The sequence below is a fragment of the Hypanus sabinus genome, chromosome 10 (genome assembly GCF_030144855.1).
Source record: "Hypanus sabinus isolate sHypSab1 chromosome 10, sHypSab1.hap1, whole genome shotgun sequence".
NCBI lineage: Eukaryota > Metazoa > Chordata > Chondrichthyes > Myliobatiformes > Dasyatidae > Hypanus > Hypanus sabinus.
The window spans coordinates 68,630,106-68,650,677 of NC_082715.1; the positions used below are offsets into that span (position 1 = coordinate 68,630,106).

At 41.9% G+C, this 20,572-nt stretch overlaps 1 protein-coding gene across 1 annotated transcript in view; it reads left to right on the top strand.

Annotated features, from left to right (window-relative positions):
• The window catches only part of dlgap2a (discs, large (Drosophila) homolog-associated protein 2a), a 517,146-nt gene that overhangs the window by 478,855 nt on the left and 17,719 nt on the right, over positions 1-20,572 (top strand). The window contains exons 10-12 of the mRNA XM_059982028.1: positions 11,147-11,505; positions 15,093-15,187; positions 19,935-20,350. Coding sequence (XP_059838011.1) covers positions 11,147-11,505; positions 15,093-15,187; positions 19,935-20,350 — 870 coding nt within the window. The remainder of the gene's footprint in view (positions 1-11,146; positions 11,506-15,092; positions 15,188-19,934; positions 20,351-20,572) is intronic.

The window sequence follows — 20,572 nt, forward strand, 5'->3', positions numbered from 1 at the left end:
GTATGGAGCCATAAGGAGTGCATTTAAAATTAAAAAGGAGTTTCTGCGTGACTAGGCATAGCACAAACACGATAACACAATATTGTCGGCAGAACCTTAGATGGAGATGAGGAGGCATGTAGGAGGGAGAGAGATTGAGGATCAGGATCAGAGTCAGGTATAACATGGCTGGCATACTTGTGATCTTTATCGTTGTGCAGCAGCAGTACATTGCAATGTATAATAAAAAAAACTATACCTTATGATATGTACAATGTATATAAAAATTAAATAGGTAGTGCAATAACAGAAGAACAAAAAATTGAGAGGTAGTGTTCATGGGTTCAGTATCCATGAAGAAATTTGATGGCGGATGGGAAGAAACTGTTCCTGAAACATTGAGTGTGTGGTTTCATGCTCCTATACCTCGTCCTTGTTGATGGTAGCAATGAGAAGAGGTAATTTCCTGGGTGATGGGAGTCCTTGTTCATCAGTCACTGAAGGTGAATGAGCAAGTGCAGCAGGCATTAAAGAAGGCTAATGGAATGTTGGCCTTTATTACAAAGGGAATTGAGTACAAGAGCAAGGAAATCCTTTTGCATTTGTACAGGGTCCTGGTGAGACCACACCTGGAGTATTGTGTACAGTTTTGGTCTCCAGGGTTAAGGAAGGACATCCTGGCTGTAGAGGAAGTGCAGCATAGATTCACGAGGTTAATTCCTGGGATGTCCGGACTGTCTTACCCAGAGAAGTTAGAGAGACTGGGCTTGTACACGCCGGAATTAAGGAGATTGAGAGGGGATCTGATTGCAACTTATAAGATTATTAAGGGATTGGACAAGATAGAGGCAGGAAATGTGTTCCAGATGCTGGGAGAGTCCAGTACCAGAGGGCATGGTTTGAGAATAAGGGGTAGGTCATTTAGGACAGAGTTAAGGAAAAACTTCTTCTCCCAGAGAGTTGTGGAGGTGTGGAATGCACTGCCTCGGAATGCAGTGGAGGCCAATTCTCTGGATGCTTTCAAGAAGGAGCTAGATAGGTATCTTATGGATAAGGGAATCAAGGGATATGGGGACAAGGCAGGAACTTGGTATTAATAGTAGATGATCAGCCATGATCTCAGAATGGCGGTGCAGGCTCGAAGGGCTGAATGGTCTACTTCTGCACCTATTGTCTATTGTCATAGATGATGCTTGCCACCTTTTTGAGCCATCGTATTTTGAAGATGTCCTCAATGCTGGCGAGGTTAGTGCCTATGATAGATTTGGCTGAGTTTACAAATTCAGCTAACTGATGGCATGAATATCGATTTCTCTTTCCAGTAAACAATTACCCTCACCCACCCTCCTCTATTCCCCACTCGGGGCTTTTACTTCTTCTTACCTGCCTAGTAATTTCCCTTGGGTCCCCTCCTCATTTCCTTTCTCCTGTGGTCCATTCTTCTCTCCTATCAGATTCTTTCTGCCCCTGCCCTTTACCTTTCTCATCCACCTGGCGTCACCTATCACTGTCTGGCTAACCTCTTTCCCTGCCCAACTTTTTTTATTCTGGCACCTTCACCCATCCTTCTCAGTGCTGAAGAAGGGTCTCAGCCCGAGACGTTGACTATTTATTCTTTTCCAGAGATGCTGCCTGACCAGCAGAGTTCCTCCAGCATTTTGCGTGCGTTGCTTTATAAATTTCTGCCGCTTTTTCCAGTCCTCTGGAGTGGCCTGTCCACACCATTTAGAATGCTCTTCGTGGTACATCTATAACTATTTGTAAGATACTTTGGTGACATAACAAATCTCCTCAGACTCCTAATGAAATGTAGCTGCTAACATGCCTTCTTTGTAATTGCATCAGTATATTGAGCCCAGGACAGATCTTCAGAGATGTTGACACCCAGGAACTTGAAACTACTCACCCTTTCCACTGCTGATCCCTTGATGAGGACTAGTGTGTCTTCCCTCAACTTCCCCTTCCTGAAGTCCACAATGAAGGCTGTTGTTGAGTGGTGTTGCGATATCAGTTAGACCAAGGAATTGATTGTGGACTTCAGGAAAGGAAAATCTAGGGAACACACAACAGTTCTCATCAAGGGATCAGCATTGGAAAAGGTAAAAGTGGGTGTGAACATCTCTGAAGCCCAGCGTATTGATACAATTATGAAGAAAGCAAACCTGCGGCTATATTCCTTTAGGAGATTTGGTATATCACCAAAGACTCTAGCATATTTCTACAGATGTATCATGGAAAGCATTCTGACAGGTATATACTACAAATATACTATATATATATATTTCTTATTGTACTTTGTGAATTACAGGATACTGCTGCCACAAGCCAGCAAATTCCATGACATATGCCAGTGATAATAAACGTGATTCTGACTCTGATTCAATAAATCACACAATAGTTGGGCACAGCTCAGTGCCCACCTAAGAAATAGGAAACGTAATTCACAATTTATTGATCATCACTGTGAGTGAAGGTCACAGAAGCTGACCTTAGATCAGCATAGCAGAATAAACGACTCCAGGAGACTGGGGGAGAATCTGTATGAAAGCGGCAACACATTTAATCTCCATGATACAAATTACAATGATTTGTCTTGAAAAGTTCTGAGGTTCCACTGTGCTAAAACTCAACATCCAATTATAAATTTGTAAAATATAGGAAAAGTTAAAATTGTGACTAGCGGAAATTGTTTAATTATGCCTCTGTAAAGTATAAAGGGAATGATGTAGTAGACAAGAAGGTAGTTAAGACCTTTTATTGATTATTTCTAATTGGGAAAACAGAATGGGAAAGACTACAGACCATAAGACAAAAGAGCAGATTTAGGCTGTTTGGTCCATCGAGTCTGTTCCACCATTCCATCATGGAGGATTTATGATTCCTCTTAGCCCCACTCTCCTGCCTTTTCCCCGTAACCTTTCATGCTTTTACTAATCAAGAAACTATCAGACTCCACCTTAAATATACCCAATGACATAGACTCCACAGCCATCTGTGGCAATGACGTCCATAGATTCACCACCCTCTGGCTAAAGAAATTTTACCTCATTTCTGTTCTAAATGGATATCCTTCTATTCTGAGGCTGTGCTGTCTGTTCCTAGACCTCCCCTCTACAGGGAACATCCTCTCCACATCCACTCTATCCAGGCCTTTCAATATTCGATAAGTTTCAGATGGGCAGGAAAAAAAGGAAAGCTATAAATGAAGGGGGATGAGAACCAGAGTGCCAGAGCAGATAGTAGAGTGGTTGTGGGGAAAAATGTTGGTAAGCCTGCGTACATAGTCAGGAATCAAAAGGTTGAGCATGTTGAGATTAGTGTTTTGAGTTGTGTATATTTCAGTGCGAGGAGTATTGTAGGAAAGGCAGATGAGCTTAGAGCATGGATCAGCACATGGAATTATGACAATGTAGCATTGAATAAAACTTAGTTGCAGGAGGGGCAGGACTGGCAGCTCAGTATTCCAGGTTTTGTTGTTTTACACATGAGAGGGATTAAAGGGTAGAGGTGGTGTTACTAATCAGGGAAAATGTCACACAGTGCTCAAACAGCAGAGCACATCTACTCAGGCTATATGGGTGGGATTGGGGAATAAGAAAGAGATGACTTCATTAATGGGATCATATTATAGACCACCCAACAGTTAACAGGATTTAAAGGAGCAAATTAGTAGAGAGATCGCAGATCATTGCAAGAAAAATAAGGTGATGCTAGGTAGTTATTAAATTTCCATATATCGACCGAGGCTCCCAGAATGTAAAAGGCTGGAAGGGATAGAATTTGTCAGCAAAGTTTCCTTAATCAATAAATTGAGGTCCCACTAGAGAGAGTGCAATACTAGATCTCCTGTTAGGGAATGGGAGAGGACAGATGACCAACATCTGTGTAGGGAACAATTTACATTTAGTGATCAAAATGCCTTCAGTTTTAAGATAGTTATGGGGAAGGATAGGTCTGATAATCTAGTTGAGATTCTAAAGTGGAGAAAGGCCAGTTTTGGTGGTATCAGAAAAGACCTGCTAAGTGTGGATTGGGACAGGCTGTTTGTGGCAAAGGTGTTCTGGTAAGTGGGAGGTCTTCAAAAGTGAAGTTTTGTGAGTAGTGTTTAAACTACAAAGGTAAGAGGCCCTGGCTAAGGAAAGGTTAGGAGGTGCATAGCAGGTATAGGTAGAACGGAACAAATGAGGTACTTGAGGAGTGCAAAAAAGGCGAGAGAATACTTAAAAAGGAAATCAGGAGGGCTAAAAGAAGACATGCAATTGCGCTGGCAATCAAAGAGAAGGAGAATTCCAAGGACTTTTACAGATGCATTAAAAGAAAAAGAATAGCAAGGGCTAAAATTAGTCATCTGAAAGATTGGAGCGAGCATTCATGCATAGAGCTGCAAGAGATAGGGGAGACCTTAAGTGGATTGTTTGCATCTGTATTTATTCGGGAGATGGACACAGAGTTTATAGAAATGAGGCAAAATGAGGTCATGGACTGTATACAGATTACAGAGGAGGAGGTGCTTGCTGTCTTGAGGCAAATTAGGGTGGATAAATCCCTAGGGCCTGACAAGGTGTTCCCTCAGACCCTGTGGGAGTGATGCACCATCAATAACTCACTCTGAGACGTAAAGGCAAGATATCGGCTTTTATTGACTGGAAGAAGGAATAAGCGGTGGTTGACCACCATACTACATCCTGGAGACTGAGAGGCCGGGCTCAGGCCTCAATCGCCTTTATCCAGGGGTCTGTGGGAGGAGCCACAGGAGCAGTCAGCAGGGGGCGTGTCCAGACAGGTATATGTAGTTCACCACAGGGAGGCTAGTACAGAAACTGCAGGGGCTTTAGAAGAAATACTTAAAACATTCTTAGCCACCGGTTAAGTCCCAGAGGACTGGAGGATAGCTAGTATTCTGTTATTTAAGAAAAGCTGTCAGAATAAGCCAGCAAATTACAGGCTGGTAAGCCTGACCTCAGTGGGTAAGTTATTGGAAGATATTCTGAGGGACTGAATATGGAAGTATTTGGATAGGACTGATTAGAGATAGTCAGCATGGCTTTGTGCATTGTAGGTCCTGTCTATCCAATCTAAGAGTGTTATTCAGAGAAATTACCAGAAAAGTTAATGGAGGCAAGGCAGTGGATACAATATTGTCTACATCGACTTCAGCAAGGCCTTTGACAATGTCCGATATAGGAGGTTCAAACGCTTGGCATTCAAGATGAGCTAGTAAATTGGATTAGGCATCGGCTTTGCGGGAGAAGCCAGAAAGCAGTAATAGATGCTTACTTCTCTGACTGGAGACTGGCATTAGTGCTGTGCCTCGGAGCTCGATGCAGGGTCCGTTGTTGTTTGCATTCAATGTCAATGATCTGGATGACAATGTGGTAAACTGGAACAGCAAATTTGTGGATGGGGTGTAATTGACATCGAGGAAGACAATCAAAGCTTGCTGCAGGATCTGGACCAGCCAGAAAAATGAGCTGAGATGGCAAATGGACAGCAGTTTAGCAGTTAACATAATACTATTACAGCTCAAGGGTTCAGAATTCAGAGTTCATTTCAGGTGTCCCCTATAAACAAGTTTGTTGATTCCTTCCCATGGGTACATAGTCTTCCATAAGTACTCCAGTTTCCTCTCACAGTCCAAAGATCCAGTTAGTAGGCTCATTGGTCATTGCAAATTGTCCTGTGATTGGACGAGGGTTAAATTGGTGGATTGCTGAGTGGCACGGTTCAAAGGGCAGGAAGGGTAGTTCCATGCTATATCTCCAAGTAAAAAAATAAATAAATTTAATTTTGATAGGTCTAAGGTGTTGCTCTTTGGGAGGACAAACCTGCGTAGGTCTTACATAGTCAACGGTAGGGCACTGTGAATACAGATCCATAATTCCTTGAAAGTAGCACCACAGAGAGATAAGGTCATAAATAAACTCTTGGCATATTAGCCTTCATAAAACAAAGTATTGAGTACAGAAGTTGGGATGTTTTGTTCAAGTTTTATAGGATGTTATGTTGAAGTTGTATAAGATGTTGGTGAGGCCTAGTCTGGATTATGTGTGCAGTTTTGGTCACCTGCTTACAGGAAAAATGTCAATATTTTTGAAACAGCGAAAAGAAAATTCACAAGAATATTTTCAGGACTTCAGTTCCTGAGGTAGAGAATCAATAAGTTAGGACTTTATTCCCTTGAGTGTAGAAAAATGAGGAGAGATTTGATGGAGGTATAAAAAATTATGTGGGGTATAGACAGGGTCAAAGCAAGCAGACTTTTTCCACCTAGTTTTCCACTGAGACTAGAATGAGGAGTCAAGGACTAAAGATGAAATGTGCAATGGTTAAAGGGAACATAACTTTTTTCATGCGGAGTGTGGTGAGATTGCAGAATGAGCTGTCAATGGAAGTGAGTTCAATTTCAACATTTAAGAGAAATTTGGATAGGTACAAGGATGAGAGAGGTATGGAGGGCTGTTGTCCATATGCAGATTGATAGGGCTAGGCAGAATAACAGTTTGGAAGGACTAGATGGGCCAAAGGGCCTGTTTCTGTGCTGTGCTGCTCAATGTCTCCATGACTTTATGATTAAAGCACAGTGTCTGTGAGACTCTTTCATCAAGTATGAGGAATAAATAAACATGCAGTTAAAACAAAACTGCACGGATTGAAAAGACAATGAGATTCATTGATTCTGTAATGTACACAACAAAGAGTATTGTCACAGACAGTCTGGGAGATTTAGAGCATAGAGCATTACAGCACCATACTGGCACTTTGACTCATGATGCTGTGCCAACATTTTAATCTATTATCATCAATCAAACCCTTGTCCCCTCCCCCCATGGAGCCCTCCATTTTTCTATCATCAATGTAAGAGTTTCTTTAATGCCCCTAATGTATCGGTTTCTACCACCACCCTCACCAGCTCATTCCTTGCACCCGCCATTCTCTGTATAAAGGACATACCTAACTTCCCTTAGTGCACGTTAATATGAACAAAACTGAAGATAACCACAGAATAATTACACAAGCTAATAATATGTCCTTGCAGTTTTAACCTGCCTTGTGCTTCGACAAAGAGAAGTGGTTCATATTTGCTGTGTGTCAGACTTTGTCTGGAGCAGACTGACCGCTGCTCTTCCTAAGTGGCACTTCATTGGTGGCAAAGTACTTTGGAAACATATACCTGTCTGGACACCCCCCCCCCCCCCCACCCCTGCTGACTGCTCCTGTGGCTCCTCCCACTGACCATGGTTCCTGCCACAGTCCCCAGTATAAAGGGGATTGGAGTCTCGGCCCTGCCCTCAGTCTCCAGGATGTAGTGTGGTGGTCAATTGCTGCTTGTTCTTTCTTCCAGCCAATAAAAGCCTTTATCTCGCCTCACATCTCGAAGAGTTATTGATGGTGCATCAGAGGTCACAAACAGAGTTACACAAATGCATGTCTGTCCTTTCCATGCTAAATCCTCAATATGCTCAATCAGTTGTATGGCGGAGAAAATGCCAGAGTTCCATGATCTTTCCGATTCCAGAATCTCTGGCATGTCAGTATTTATTTTATTGGTTTTTTTCCCCCAAACTGACAGGAACTCCATACTCTATCCTTCCAATATTGGGCCCATTATTGGCATCTTCTTAAAGAATATCCTTGCTATTCATTTATTGTGGCTGTTTCATTATTGTCACATGTACTGAGATACAGTGAATAATAAGCTTTTGTTTACATGTCTTCCAGAGAGTTCATTCATGCATAAGTACTTTAAGGGAGTACAAAGAAATCAGTACAGAAAGTAGTAAGATTTAAGTCGCAAGAATGTTCCTTGTCATTTTCCAGCACACAAGTGTAAAGGAGAATGAAATGATTGTTACTCTGGATCCGAAGCAGCATAAAAGCACAAAGAACACTACCTCTAGAACACAATAAATATCAATATAAAAGCAATCCTATAAGAACAATGTATATGTGGCTGTATATACTGTACATAAGATTAGCTTATATACACAGACCGTTTGTATGTACATAAAGTGACATTAGATATATGAATATAAGGGGAGTGACAGGAAATGATGAAGTGGTTCATGTGGATGTACTGCTGGTGGGGGTGGTTGGGTGGGTTAAAGTGTGGAGATGTTGATTACCCCACCCATGAAAACTGCTACTGTTACACAGAAAGGGCAATACCCACAGACAATAAGTACGAGGCTGTGATGAGGTTCTGATCATCAGGTGGAAACGTCAAGGCTGAAGTCCCATTCAGGAAGCACACTGCATTCCTGGATGGAGAATAGAAATTAACTCATTCTTGAACAAGCTGATTCAGCGGTTGCCTTATTGTTAGGCTGAAGACACGGCTTACAGAATCTGCTCCAATGTCCATGGCCGCTTGCTGATTATTATGCTGAACACATGCATTAATATAAAAGTAACATATTATTGGTTTTGGACTGTGTCAGATCTCTGCTCGGAAATGTTATTTCAGGTCTCATGCTGGAATCTAAGGATTATCTGAGAACATTAGCTATTTGCTGAGTTTTTTTGAACTTGCTGTTTTTAATACCTTCTGAATGTTAGAAATGTCACTGAGTTACTGGACTGCTGACCTGAGGAGGCTGGTAGATGCAGTCCCAGCACTCTGGGCTTTGACAGGTTGTGGCTGCTGACTCCAATCTGCTGCCATACAGAGTGCTCCTGTAATTGCATGGGATGCTTTTGTGTTACTTGTTCTTTGTTCATTGTATAGTTGTAGTTGTTTGAAATTCAATTTACAGAATATTGAAATACACAGACCCTTAAACAATAACCATTTAAAATAATATGATTGAACATGCTTCTTCAATTAAGGAGTGCAGTCAAGTCAAATCATCAAAGGAAAATTTATGTCACTCATGTCTTCCCTGAGAGAAGCAAGGTCTTTTTTCTGGACAATTTATGCTCCTTTATAAAACTACAGGTTTTCAGTGGTGCTGGAGGAGGGGGAGTTGTTGCTGAGTATCTTGTCACATGAATGGAGTGTTTATAAGACCATAAGACATAGGAGCAGAATTAGGCCATTCAGCCCATTGAGTCTGCTCTGCCATTCCATCATGGCTAATACATTATCCCTCTCAATCTAATTCTCTTACCTTCTCCATGTAACCATTGATGCCCTGACTAATCAGGAAAATAGTAATCTCCACTTTAAATATACTCGATGATTTGACCTCTGCAGCCACCTGTGGCAAAGAATTCCACAGATCCACTAATCTCTGGCCACAGAAATTCCTCCTCACCTTTGTTCTAAATGTGCATTCCTCTATTCTGAGGCTGTGCCCTCTGGTCCTAGACTCTCCCCTTATAGGAAACATCCTCTTCACATCCACTCTATCTCTGGTTATACGGCACTTCATCAATTGCCTAATTTAACCCTGTAGCTGAGTTTGCTGGACAAGGCAATAATTTGTCATGAACTCAAATTATATAGCACCTCAGCAATGTGGATGTAATTGATGAGCTTGTGATAACATTCTCCAGTTCAATTGGACTGATGACAGTGGGCTGGAAGATCTGTGTAATGGTGGGCTGACAGTTGGCGCTCATTGGGTTCTGAGACCACCACCCACTTGGCTGGAAGGGAGGCCATTGCTGAGGCCTGTGAGTGAAACAGAGATCAGGGTTGACCCCTGGACTGTGAGAGAGCAGAACTATCTGCTGCACACAAGGAATAGTGAGAATCAGCTGGGAGTATTAGACAGGAAGACATAGAAGCAGAATTAGGCCATTCAGCCCATCAAGTCCTCCGGCATTCCATCTTGACTGGCTTATTATTCCTCTCAACCTGATTTGACTGCCTTCAAAGTTCAAGGTAAATTTATTACCGAAGCATGAATATGTCACCAAGTGCAACCTTGAGATTCATTTTCTTGCAGGCAATAAATCCAGTAACCATAATCAAAGAAAGACAACATGAACTGGGTGTATATTCAGTATGGAAAAGAAAACAAACTGTGCAAATACAAGGCAAAAGAAGAAATGATAATAATGAGGAGATAAGCAATAAATATCAAGAACATGAGATGGGTCGGTAGGTTGTGGGAATATTTCAGTAATGGACAAGTGAAGTTGAGTGAAGTTATCCCCACTGGTTCAAGAGCCCGATGGTTGAGGGGTAAAACCTGTCCCTGAGCCTGTTGGTGGGAGTCCTGAGGCTCCTGTACCTTCTACCTGATGGCTGCAGTGAAAGCAGAACTTAGAACTTTGAGTTGAAACAGCTAACAGACTACCGGTACCTTATGTCACAGTCTTTCAAAAAGTTTCCATTCTGAGCTTTCCTCACCAGTCCTGTTGCTACGTTAATTAATCATGTGAAATAATTCATAGAGAAGATACACTATGACTAATCAAGAACCTATCAATCTCCACTTTTATATTAATGACTTGGCCTCTACTACGGTCTGTGCCAATCAGTTTCAAGATTCACCATGTCAGGAGAACAGAGTTTAGAGGAACAGTGAATCAGCCATAATGGAATGGCAGAACAGACTCAGAGGGTGAAGTGTCCTAATTCTGCTCCTACGTCTTATGGTCTTACGGACAATACTAAGGCTCCTTCCTGCTCTCCTGAAACATTTAATCAACTGGCCTCCACAGCCATCTGTGGCAATGATTTGCACAGCTTCACCACCCTCTGGGTAATGAAGTTCCTCTTCATCTCTGTTATAAATGGACATCTCTTTATTCTGTGCCCTGTAGTCCTAGACTCCTCCACTGTAGGAAACATTCTCTCCAAATGCAATCTATCTAGGCAGGTTTCAATATTCAAAAGGTTTCAATTAGATCCACCCTCATTCTTCTGAACTCCAGAGCCATCAGGCATTCCTCATGCCTATCCCTCCCAGAATCATTCTTGTGAACCCTCTCCAATGCCAGCACATCCGTTCTTAGAAACAGGGCCCAAAACTGCACCAAAGCCTTATAAAGTCTCAGCATTATATCCTTACCCTTATATTCTAGTCCCCTCGAAATGAATGCTAACATTGTATTACCTTCCACACCACCAACTCAACCTGCAGGTTAGTCTTTAGGGAATCCCAAACAAGGAGACCCAAGCCTCTTTGCACTTCTGATTTTTGAACTTTCTTCCAAGATGTCATCCACTCCTAGATGCAAGGAGAACGGTAGTAATTCTCAGCCTTCCTCTCCACAGTAACTTGCACTAATTACAAAAAGACCCCACCACCAGTACCACCTCGCACCACCTCCAAGCCAGTAATTTCAGTGACCACCCAGAGCAGCACCGAATCAACTCAGGATGCCTACCATGAGAACCGGTCTCAGCGGAGCTCGCCCTGGCCCCAGGAAGGAAAGGGTCTTTATAACTCAACGGACAGCTTGGACAGTACAAAGGCAGTGAACATCGCTTTGGAGACCATGCCAGCACAGCAGCCCAGCGTGAACAGCGGCCGAAACAGCAAGGTCCTAACCCGAGACAAAGCCATCCTAACCCTTGACGTGGGAAAGGCCGAACAGTTCATCAAGAGCCGACGGTCCTCCATAGGGATTCAGGTAAGACGACATTCACTTTATTGGTTATACATCCATCAAAACATAGTGTAATGCATCATCACGTGTCCAGCACCAACATAGCATATCCACATCTCACTAACCCTAACCTCTACGTCTCTGGAATGTGGGAGGAATCTTACACAGACACAGGGAGAACACAGACAGCAGCGGGAACTAAACCTCGAACTTACAGAAGGCATTGTAAAGCATTATGCTAACTGCTTCACTGCAAGACAAACCCACACAGATCTGGGCAAGTACTAGACAGCTGTTCAGGTGCATGTAATGCATTAAATGGGTGTAAATTCAGCAGAATACCCGAAACAGAATAGATTTAGTCCAAAAAACATCTCATTCCGAGTCTCTGATCAAAAAAGAGATCAAACAAGAGCAAAAGCAAATTTGCTGGTGTGACTCAGGTTGCAGGTCGGGCAACATCTGTGAACAGCCAACATTTTGTGCTATGACCCTTCATCAAGACTGATAAGGAAGGAGGTAAAACCTGAAATCCCTTGTTTATTTCCCTCTGTAGATGCTGGCTGACTTGCTGAGTTCCTCCATCATTTTGTGGGTGTTACATAAACTTAGATCAGAACAAGAAACAATCTGCTGAAGGAACTCAGCAGTTCAGGCAGCACCTGTGAAGGGAAATAAGTAGTCAATATTTCGAGACAGGAACCTTTGTCAGCACTAAAAGATAGGGGGAAGGTAGTCAGTATGAAGAGGAGGAGGAAGAGCTAGCAGGTAGTGGCTAGATCCAGGTGAGGGGGGTGATGGGTTGATGCAGGAGGGGAGGGTGAGAGTTATGTAAAAGGCTGGGAGATGATGAATGATGGGTTCCTGGTGAAGCGGGGTAATTGGCGGATGGAGGAGAGTGAACAACTTGGCCCATTACACAGCATTAAAGACCTCCAAGGCCTAGGCGACCAAGAATCAGGTGCAGAGACTGCTCAATGTCTCAGTCAGGGAACCAGGGTGTTCAGGGATTCATGGTTTGGGTTTCAGGAATTGGGGGTTCAGGAGTTGGTGACAGAAACAATCCTGTCTTTGGGGGTGAAATGTGAGGGTTTGGTTTGGGATGGATCTGCCCGATATGGAGGTGAAAAATGGGTCAGAGGAGAATAGAGTCCTATCCTGTGGTGGCACCATCCACCTTGTGTGTTCTCAAGTGGCTGAGAGCAGATCTTCATCAGAAGTTCTATAGCGTTAATTCTTGCCATGGCTCCATGGAGCAGTTGTGACCCAGCCAAGGTTCTGGAGCAGTGTGGTTTGAGAGGACATGTTCACAATCATATTGCACTCCATAGAAGTCACTCCTTTTAGATCTGTGGTTCTGAGACGCACCCCAAATCCAACATTTTGGCCTTAGTATCTCAGAGTTTAAGTCACTGGCTACATTTAAGAAAAAAAAATTCCCATGTCCAGAGAGAAATAACCAAGGCATTAATTTCTTTTCCAATAATTATTTCTGCTATTTGAATAAGGCAATAGGATGACAGCAATATTATTCAACAAAGAATTAAAAATGTGTGCAATAAGCTGGAAAATTATACTCAGTTACACCATGTTACTCAGATTGATGCTAAACAGGAATTAGTTTGTATTTGGACGTGCATCAGCGAAACAAAACTAATTAGCGTACATTTGCAGAGATTTTGATCAACTTATTTAAGATTTTCTGCAAAGTTAAATGATCATAAGTCTGGAAGTTTAGAAGATATTTGTTGTGCCAGATTAGAGGAATGTCACTTTATTTATCACCAATATAATCCAAGCCCTGACAGTCACCTCCAAAATATCCTAATTGTGCTTCTGACCTAGATTGCATGTTTCGGGACATGCCCATAGGAAAGGTAGCCATGTGTTGGGTAACTGGATATTGTTCTGATGCGGGGTCAATGTGAGCCTCTGACAGCTGCATTGAAATTTCCTTTCTGTTTACTGGTGATTGGTTTATTATCACATGCATCAAAATACAGTGAGAAATTTTATTTTGTATCTCATCCATACAGATTATTTTGAAACAGAACACATTGAGTTACTGCAAAGAGAAAAGCAAAGATAGATTGTGAGGTGTAGTGTTACGGAGAAAGTGCAGTGCGGGTAAAGAAAAACTGCGGGATCAAGATTTGATATTTATTGCTCAAGAGCTCTGTCCAAGTGTCAAGTAGCAGGAATAGAAGTTGTTCTTAAGACTGGTGGTACATGTTTTTAAGCTCTTGTGCCTGATCAGTGGGGGCAAAGAGACAAGGATCAGGGTGAGTGGGGTCCTTAATGTTGTTCACTGCTCTCCTGATACAATTGACACTAAATTGAGTGGAAAAAAAAATTTGTTAAGGATGTGGAGAGTCTACAGAGAGATGGATAGGTTAATGAGTGGGCAAATCTCTGGCAGATGCAGTACAACATTGATAAATACAAAGTCATCCACTATGGAAGAAAAAACTAATGATCAGATTATTATTTAAATGGTAAAAGATTGCAGCGTGCTGTTGTTCAGAAGAATTTGGGAGTGCTTGTTCATGAGTCTTGGTTTGCAGGTTATTGACATGTTATATCAATAACATGTTCTTGATAACATGTTATCAAGAAGGGAAATGGAAAGTTGGCCTTCGTTGCTAGAGGGGGTGGATTTAAGTACAAGGAAATAATGCTGTAACTGTGCAGGGTACTGGTGAGGCCAAACCTGGAGTACTGCATGCAGTTCTGGTCTTATTACTTGAGGAAAGCTATAGTGGCTTTGGAGATAGTACACCAGTCTGATTCTGGAGATAAGGGTGTTAGCCTAAGAGGAGAGATTGAGTCACCTGGGACTATACATATTGGAATGTAGAAGAATGTGAGAGGATCTTATAGAAACATATCAAATTAGGAAAGGGATAGATAAGCTAGGGGTGGCGAAGTGGGGGAGACTAGAACTAGGGTACATAGCCTCAGGATTCAGAAAGATAGATTTAGGTTGGAGATGAGAAAAAAAGCTGCTTTTCCCCGAGAGTAGTGATGTGGACTTCTGTACCCAGAGAAGCAGTAAAGGCTATCTTGATAAATATACTTCAGATAGATTTTTGCATGGTAGAATTACGGGCTATGGGCAAAGCCAGGAAGGTGGAGCTGAGTCCATGGCCAGATCAGTCATGATCTTATTGAATGGCGGAGTAGGCTTGACAGGCCAGATGGTCAAACCCTGTTCCAAGTTATGATCCTCTAATACAGTGGTTCACTCGTGTTACTGAATTGCAAATTAGCCTACATTAGAGGAGAATCTGATGGGATGTGCACACTGATGTAAGAATTATGACTTCATAACTCAAAAAGAAAAACAAAGTAGGTTAAATTCTTTCTTTCACTGTGCACTTCATTAGTACAGTGTACATTGTGCAGAATGATTTGATACCATGGTTGTCTAAGCAGGTAGGAACTGGATGGGATTTGAAAGGAAAAAGCTAAGGATTTCCTGAGAATTGTAATGAGAATGCATAACCTGGGTTAATGGGACAGATGGGGAATTGAAGGGTGCGATGGCCTGGTCTCTTCGGAAGCTGCTATCGATCTGTAACTAGGACGTGCTTATGTGTTTGCTGTGCCAGGTGGATGCGGTGGAGACAACAACTGACTCGGACACGGATAGCAGGGGCCTTCGGGAATACCACTCCATTGGAGTCCAGGTGGAAGATGAAAAGCGGTAATTCATGCGAGAAACGAGTGCTCTTGCAAAACAAACAATCTGCTTTTATCTAAACAAATGACAAGGGAAACATCTGGTCAAAGAAATCACAGTTGCTAAGGAGATTTGGAAAGCAAATGCAAATTGGAACTAGTTAATTCCCAGCTGCGTTTCATGCATCCCTATTATACTAACACACCAAGTGTGAACAAATCAAAATTAAGTTCTCCAATGTTTCTGTTTCATGTATTTATTTAGATTTACAGCTCAGAAAGACCCTTCTGGCCCAGCAACCCACCCACTTAACCCTAGCCTAATCACAGGACAATTTACAATGACCAGTTAACCTACTAACCTGGATGTCTTTGGACTGTGAGGGGAAACCAGAGCATTTGGAGGAAACACACACACACACACAGGAAAAATGTACAAATTTTCTTACAGAGGATGCTGAAATTGAACTCTGATCTTTAACACTGTCATCTGTAATAGCATCATGCTAACTATTACACTACTGTGGCACCTTAGAAGTGCCCTTCAAAGGTTTCAAGGGTACATTTAATGTCAGAGAAACGTATATAATATACATCCTGAAATACTTTTTCTTCACAGCCATCCACGAAAACAGAGGAATGCCCCCAAAGTATGAATGACAGTTAAGTGTTAGAACCTCAAACCCGCCCACCCCCAGCTCCCCCCTCACATGTAAGCGGCAGCAAGACAACAATCCCCCTCCCCCCACCAGCAAAAAAAGCATCGGCACCCACCACTGAGCACTCAAGTGTGAGCAAAGTCACAGAGGCTAATAGTTCACCCAGTATTCGACATACCACAGGCTCTCTCTCTCCCTGATAAGGGAGAAAGATGTCTCCATTTCATAGCAAGAGAGGTTATTTGTAGGATAGAGCTAAAATTATTGAGATTGCCACCGCAGAGTTTGTACAGTTTATTCGCGCTAATGGAAGAAATGCAAGATGAAAGATCACTGCCTGAGACTGAGACAGACTTAATGAAACTCACAGCCAAACTACTCAAGTCCAGTCTGTTTGAGTTTATTGTCATGTGCACAAGTGCAGTGAAGTGCAGGTGCAATGGAAAACTTGCTGGCAACAGCATCACTGGCATATACATGCAGATCAAGTCAAGTCAAGTCACTTTTATTGTCATTTCGACCATAACTGCTGGTACAGTACAGAGTAAAAACAAGACAACGTTTTTCAGGACCATGGTGCTACATGAAACAGCACAAAAACTACATTAGACTACAGACCTACACAGGACTTCATAAAGTGCACAAAACAGTGCAGGCAGTACAATAAATACAACAGACACAGTGGAGGGCAGTAGGTTGGTATCAGTCTGGCCTCTGGGTATTGAGGAAATGACACACAGAACATGAACTATACATAAGCTAAACCAGACAGTGAAGAAAGATTGAGCAAGACAAGACATTAGGGTAAAATCAAAACCAGAGACAAGTCCATGGGGGTGCAAGAGGTGGTCTAACATATGCAGTTGGGATTGTACAGGTTGGTTCAAGAACCTGATGGATCTAATCAGTCCAGTGCTTTCCTGGATTAGATTTCAAATCTGTAGCCTCCATAAACAAAATCACTCAAAGCCAGTACACATTCACATCATACATTCTGACCTCCCAATTTAGCAATGTTGTGATTATAAGATGTTTATCTTGGAACACAGAACAGTACTGAATATTACACTCCATTTGGCCGACAATGTTGTGCTAACTTTTAACCTATTACTCTAAGATCAATCTGACCCTTCCCTCTTACATAACCCTCCATTTTTCTATCATTCATGTGCCTATGTAAGAATTTCTTAAATGTCCCGAATGTATCCATAATCCCTGGCAAAACATTCCATGTTCCAAAACATTCCAAAACACACCACTGTGTAAAAAATCTATCTCTGACATCCCCCTAAACTTTCTTCCAATCAATTTCTTCAATTCAAAGCAAAGGAATACCTTGCTTTGAAACCCCTCAGTGACTTTGGCATTCCCTCTCTCTATAAACTTTTCCAACCCTGCAAATTTTAATGATTTTTCATCTCATCCAGCTTTGTCCTCTATCACAGCCCCTATTTTAGTGCATCACTATTGGCTACCGTTCCTTGACTTGACAACATTAATGAAAGAAAACTGGAAGAAAAATGGAGGGCTATTTGGGAAGAAAGGGTTACATTGATCTTAGCAACACACACAAAATGCTGGTGGAATGCAGCAGGCCAGGCAGCAACTATAGGAAGAAGTACAGTTGATGTTTCAGTCCTGATGAAGGGTCACAGCCCGAAAAGTCGACTGTACTTCTTCCTGTAGATGCTGCTTGGCCTGCTGTGTTCCACCAGTGTCTTGCGTGTGTTTCTTGAATTTCTAGCATCTGCAGATTTCCTTGTGTTTATAATGATCTTAGAGTAGGTTAAAAGAACAGCACAACATTGTAGGCCGAAGAGCCTGTCTTGTAACGTACTGTTCTATGTTCTATTTTCTAAGTTTACAAGACCTTAACCCCTTTCCATCTTTCATTATTTTATTCCTTAAGAATGACTCCTTGACAGCGCTTTCAGTCAAAGATCCATGTGCGCCTTCTCAATCTTTGTCTACTGCAATCGGCACTCCTCGTGCAGTCTCTGCTGTATCAGTGAAAACCAGCACAGACTGGACAAATGTTTTGCCAAACACCTCTGCTCTGTCTGCAGTAGCCGTCCCAAGCTCCCAACTGCCAGACTCCCCTCCCCATTCCCATGGCAACCCATCTGCCCTCGGCCTCTTCCAATGACTGGTGAGATCAAGCACAAGCAGAGGAACCCTCTGAAGGGTTCTTTCCCCACTTCTCCCACACCCTTCCTTCTCCTTTCATTCTTAAGCTGGTCCTGCCTTTGAGGTTTAATATCACTAGCACGTCATGGAATTTGTTGTCTTGTGGCAGCAGGACACAATGCTTAATAATAATAATTTTAAAAAACTATAAATTGCAATAAGAAATATATTTTAAAATTAAATTAAATAAGTAGTGCAAAAAGAGAGCAAAAAAAACGAAAAAAAGTGAGGTAGTTTACGTGAGTTCATTGTCTATTCAGAAATCTGATGGTGGAGGGGAAGAAGCTGTTCCTAAAATGTTGAGTGTATATCTTCAGGCTCCTGTCCCTCCTCCCTGATAGAAGCAAGAGAAGAGAAGCATGTCCTGGATGATGAGGGTTCTTAATGATGGATGCTGGCTTTTCCCTTACATCCCATGTGACTTACTCTTCTGGATTATCCTGTCATGCAGAACTTTATCAAAGAACTTTATAAAGACCATAGGGACAACATCCACGATCATAACTTCATCTATCTTCTTGGTTTAACAGATTTGTCATGCACAAAGCTATGCTGAATGTCCCTAATTAGACCTTGTCTCTCCAAATCTTAACTCCCTGAATTCCCTCCAGTAACTTACCCAGCACTCATGTCAGACTCTCCAGTCTGTATTTCCCTGAACAGTTTTACACATGTTTAACTGACTGTACTTTTAGCTGAATATAACAACACACTTGCATTAAGAATTCCCTGGTACAGTTCAGATAACAAAAAAAATAACCATAGAACATGACTGGTATTAAGAAACTTCTCTAAGGATAAGCAAGAGGAGCGAGTTACAGACAGCCATTTCTCAGCAGCAACAACTGAATAATTTATGTGAGGAGTTACACTTGTTTGTTTATCACCTAGTGACGCGAAGAAATTCTGAATGAAAAATGAAAACCAACTGATTCGCATATTGATGACAAGGAAATAACTTTTAGGGGTTAAACCTGTAATGTGGCTATTATTCCAAGTGACTATAAACCTCGACGCCAACATTATTTTAACCCCCTGTGGACTGGAAAACTCCCAAGTATTTGAAGTGCAGCTTTTTTGTTCAATTCTCATTCACAATATTCATTGATTCATGTGGATAATCAGAGTGAGCTTCAAAGATTAGAATTGTAGACCTGCAGAAAGCAGAGGATGGGATCCCATCTGCAGCTCTTCAGAGTAACATCCTCACTGAATAAGGGAATAAGGGGGGAATAAGGGGGGAATGTTCTATTATCCTACCACCATGAGTTCTGGAACCAGTGTGGATAACTTCACTCACCTCAATTCTGAACAGAATCCACAACCTACAGATCTCACTTTCAAGGTCAATACAACTCATGTTCTCAGTATTATTTATTTGCTTATTTGTTTGATTGTCAGTTTTGGCTGTATAGTTTTTTAAAATTCTATTGTATTTCTTTATTTACAAAGTTCAAAGTAAATTTTATTATTAAAGTACATATATGTCACAATATACAACCCAGAGATTCATTTTCCTGTGGACATACTCAGCAAATCTATACAATAATAACTATTATAGGATCAATGAAAGATCAACCAGAGTGCAGAAGACAACAAACTGTGCAAATACAAATATAAATAAATAGTAATAAATATCAAGAACATGAGATAACAAGATAATGAGTCCTTAAAGGGAGATCATTGGTTGTGGGAACTAATTTCTTGTAGTTCCTGTAAATGCCTGCAAGAAAATTAATCTGAAGTAGAAAATGAAAACATACAGTATAAACTGTATAGTAAATTTGCTTTGACTTGGCATTCAGGTGTTGAATTCTTACCCTCTCCGATGTGGTCTAGTCAATCTGCTGCATCAGGAGCAAACAGAAGAAATTTATTTCCCTTGTTCATTCATTCAGCAGCTCATCTCGTTATTCTGTCTCACAGGAGAGGGCGATTCAAGCGCTCCAATAGCGTGACAGCAAGTGTGCAGGCTGACCTTGAGCTCGAAGGGTTTCCTGGTCCAGTAACCACTGAGGACAAGGCACTTCAGTTTGGTTCTTCATTCCAGCGTCACTCTGAGCCCAGCACCCCGACCCAATACACAGGACTCAGGACTGTACGCACGCAGGGTCTGCTGAGCTACAGAGAGGACTATCGGACACCCACCGACATCTCCAATTTTCCACCTCCTGACCCGTGGCTGGAGCCCACCCATCAGGCTGTAGAACCCGGACGAATGTCTCCATGTCGACGGGATGGACAGTGGTTCATGAAGCTGCTGCATGCAGAAACCAAGCGAATGGAAGGATGGTGTAAGCAGATGGAGAGAGAGGCTGAGGAGAATGACCTGTCAGAAGAAAGTAAGAATATCTCTCTTTCTTTTCTTCTCACACATCCATTAAATCTGCCTCAAGTTTAGTTAGCATGTGTGATTATAAATGTTGCACGCATATAAAGTTAATAACAAGTCCCTTGAGTATTAGTGAACAGAGGGATCTTGACATCCAAGTATTGTGTGTAGTTCTGGTCACCCCATTACAGGAAGGATGTCAACACTTTGGAGAGTGTGTAGAAGAAGTTTC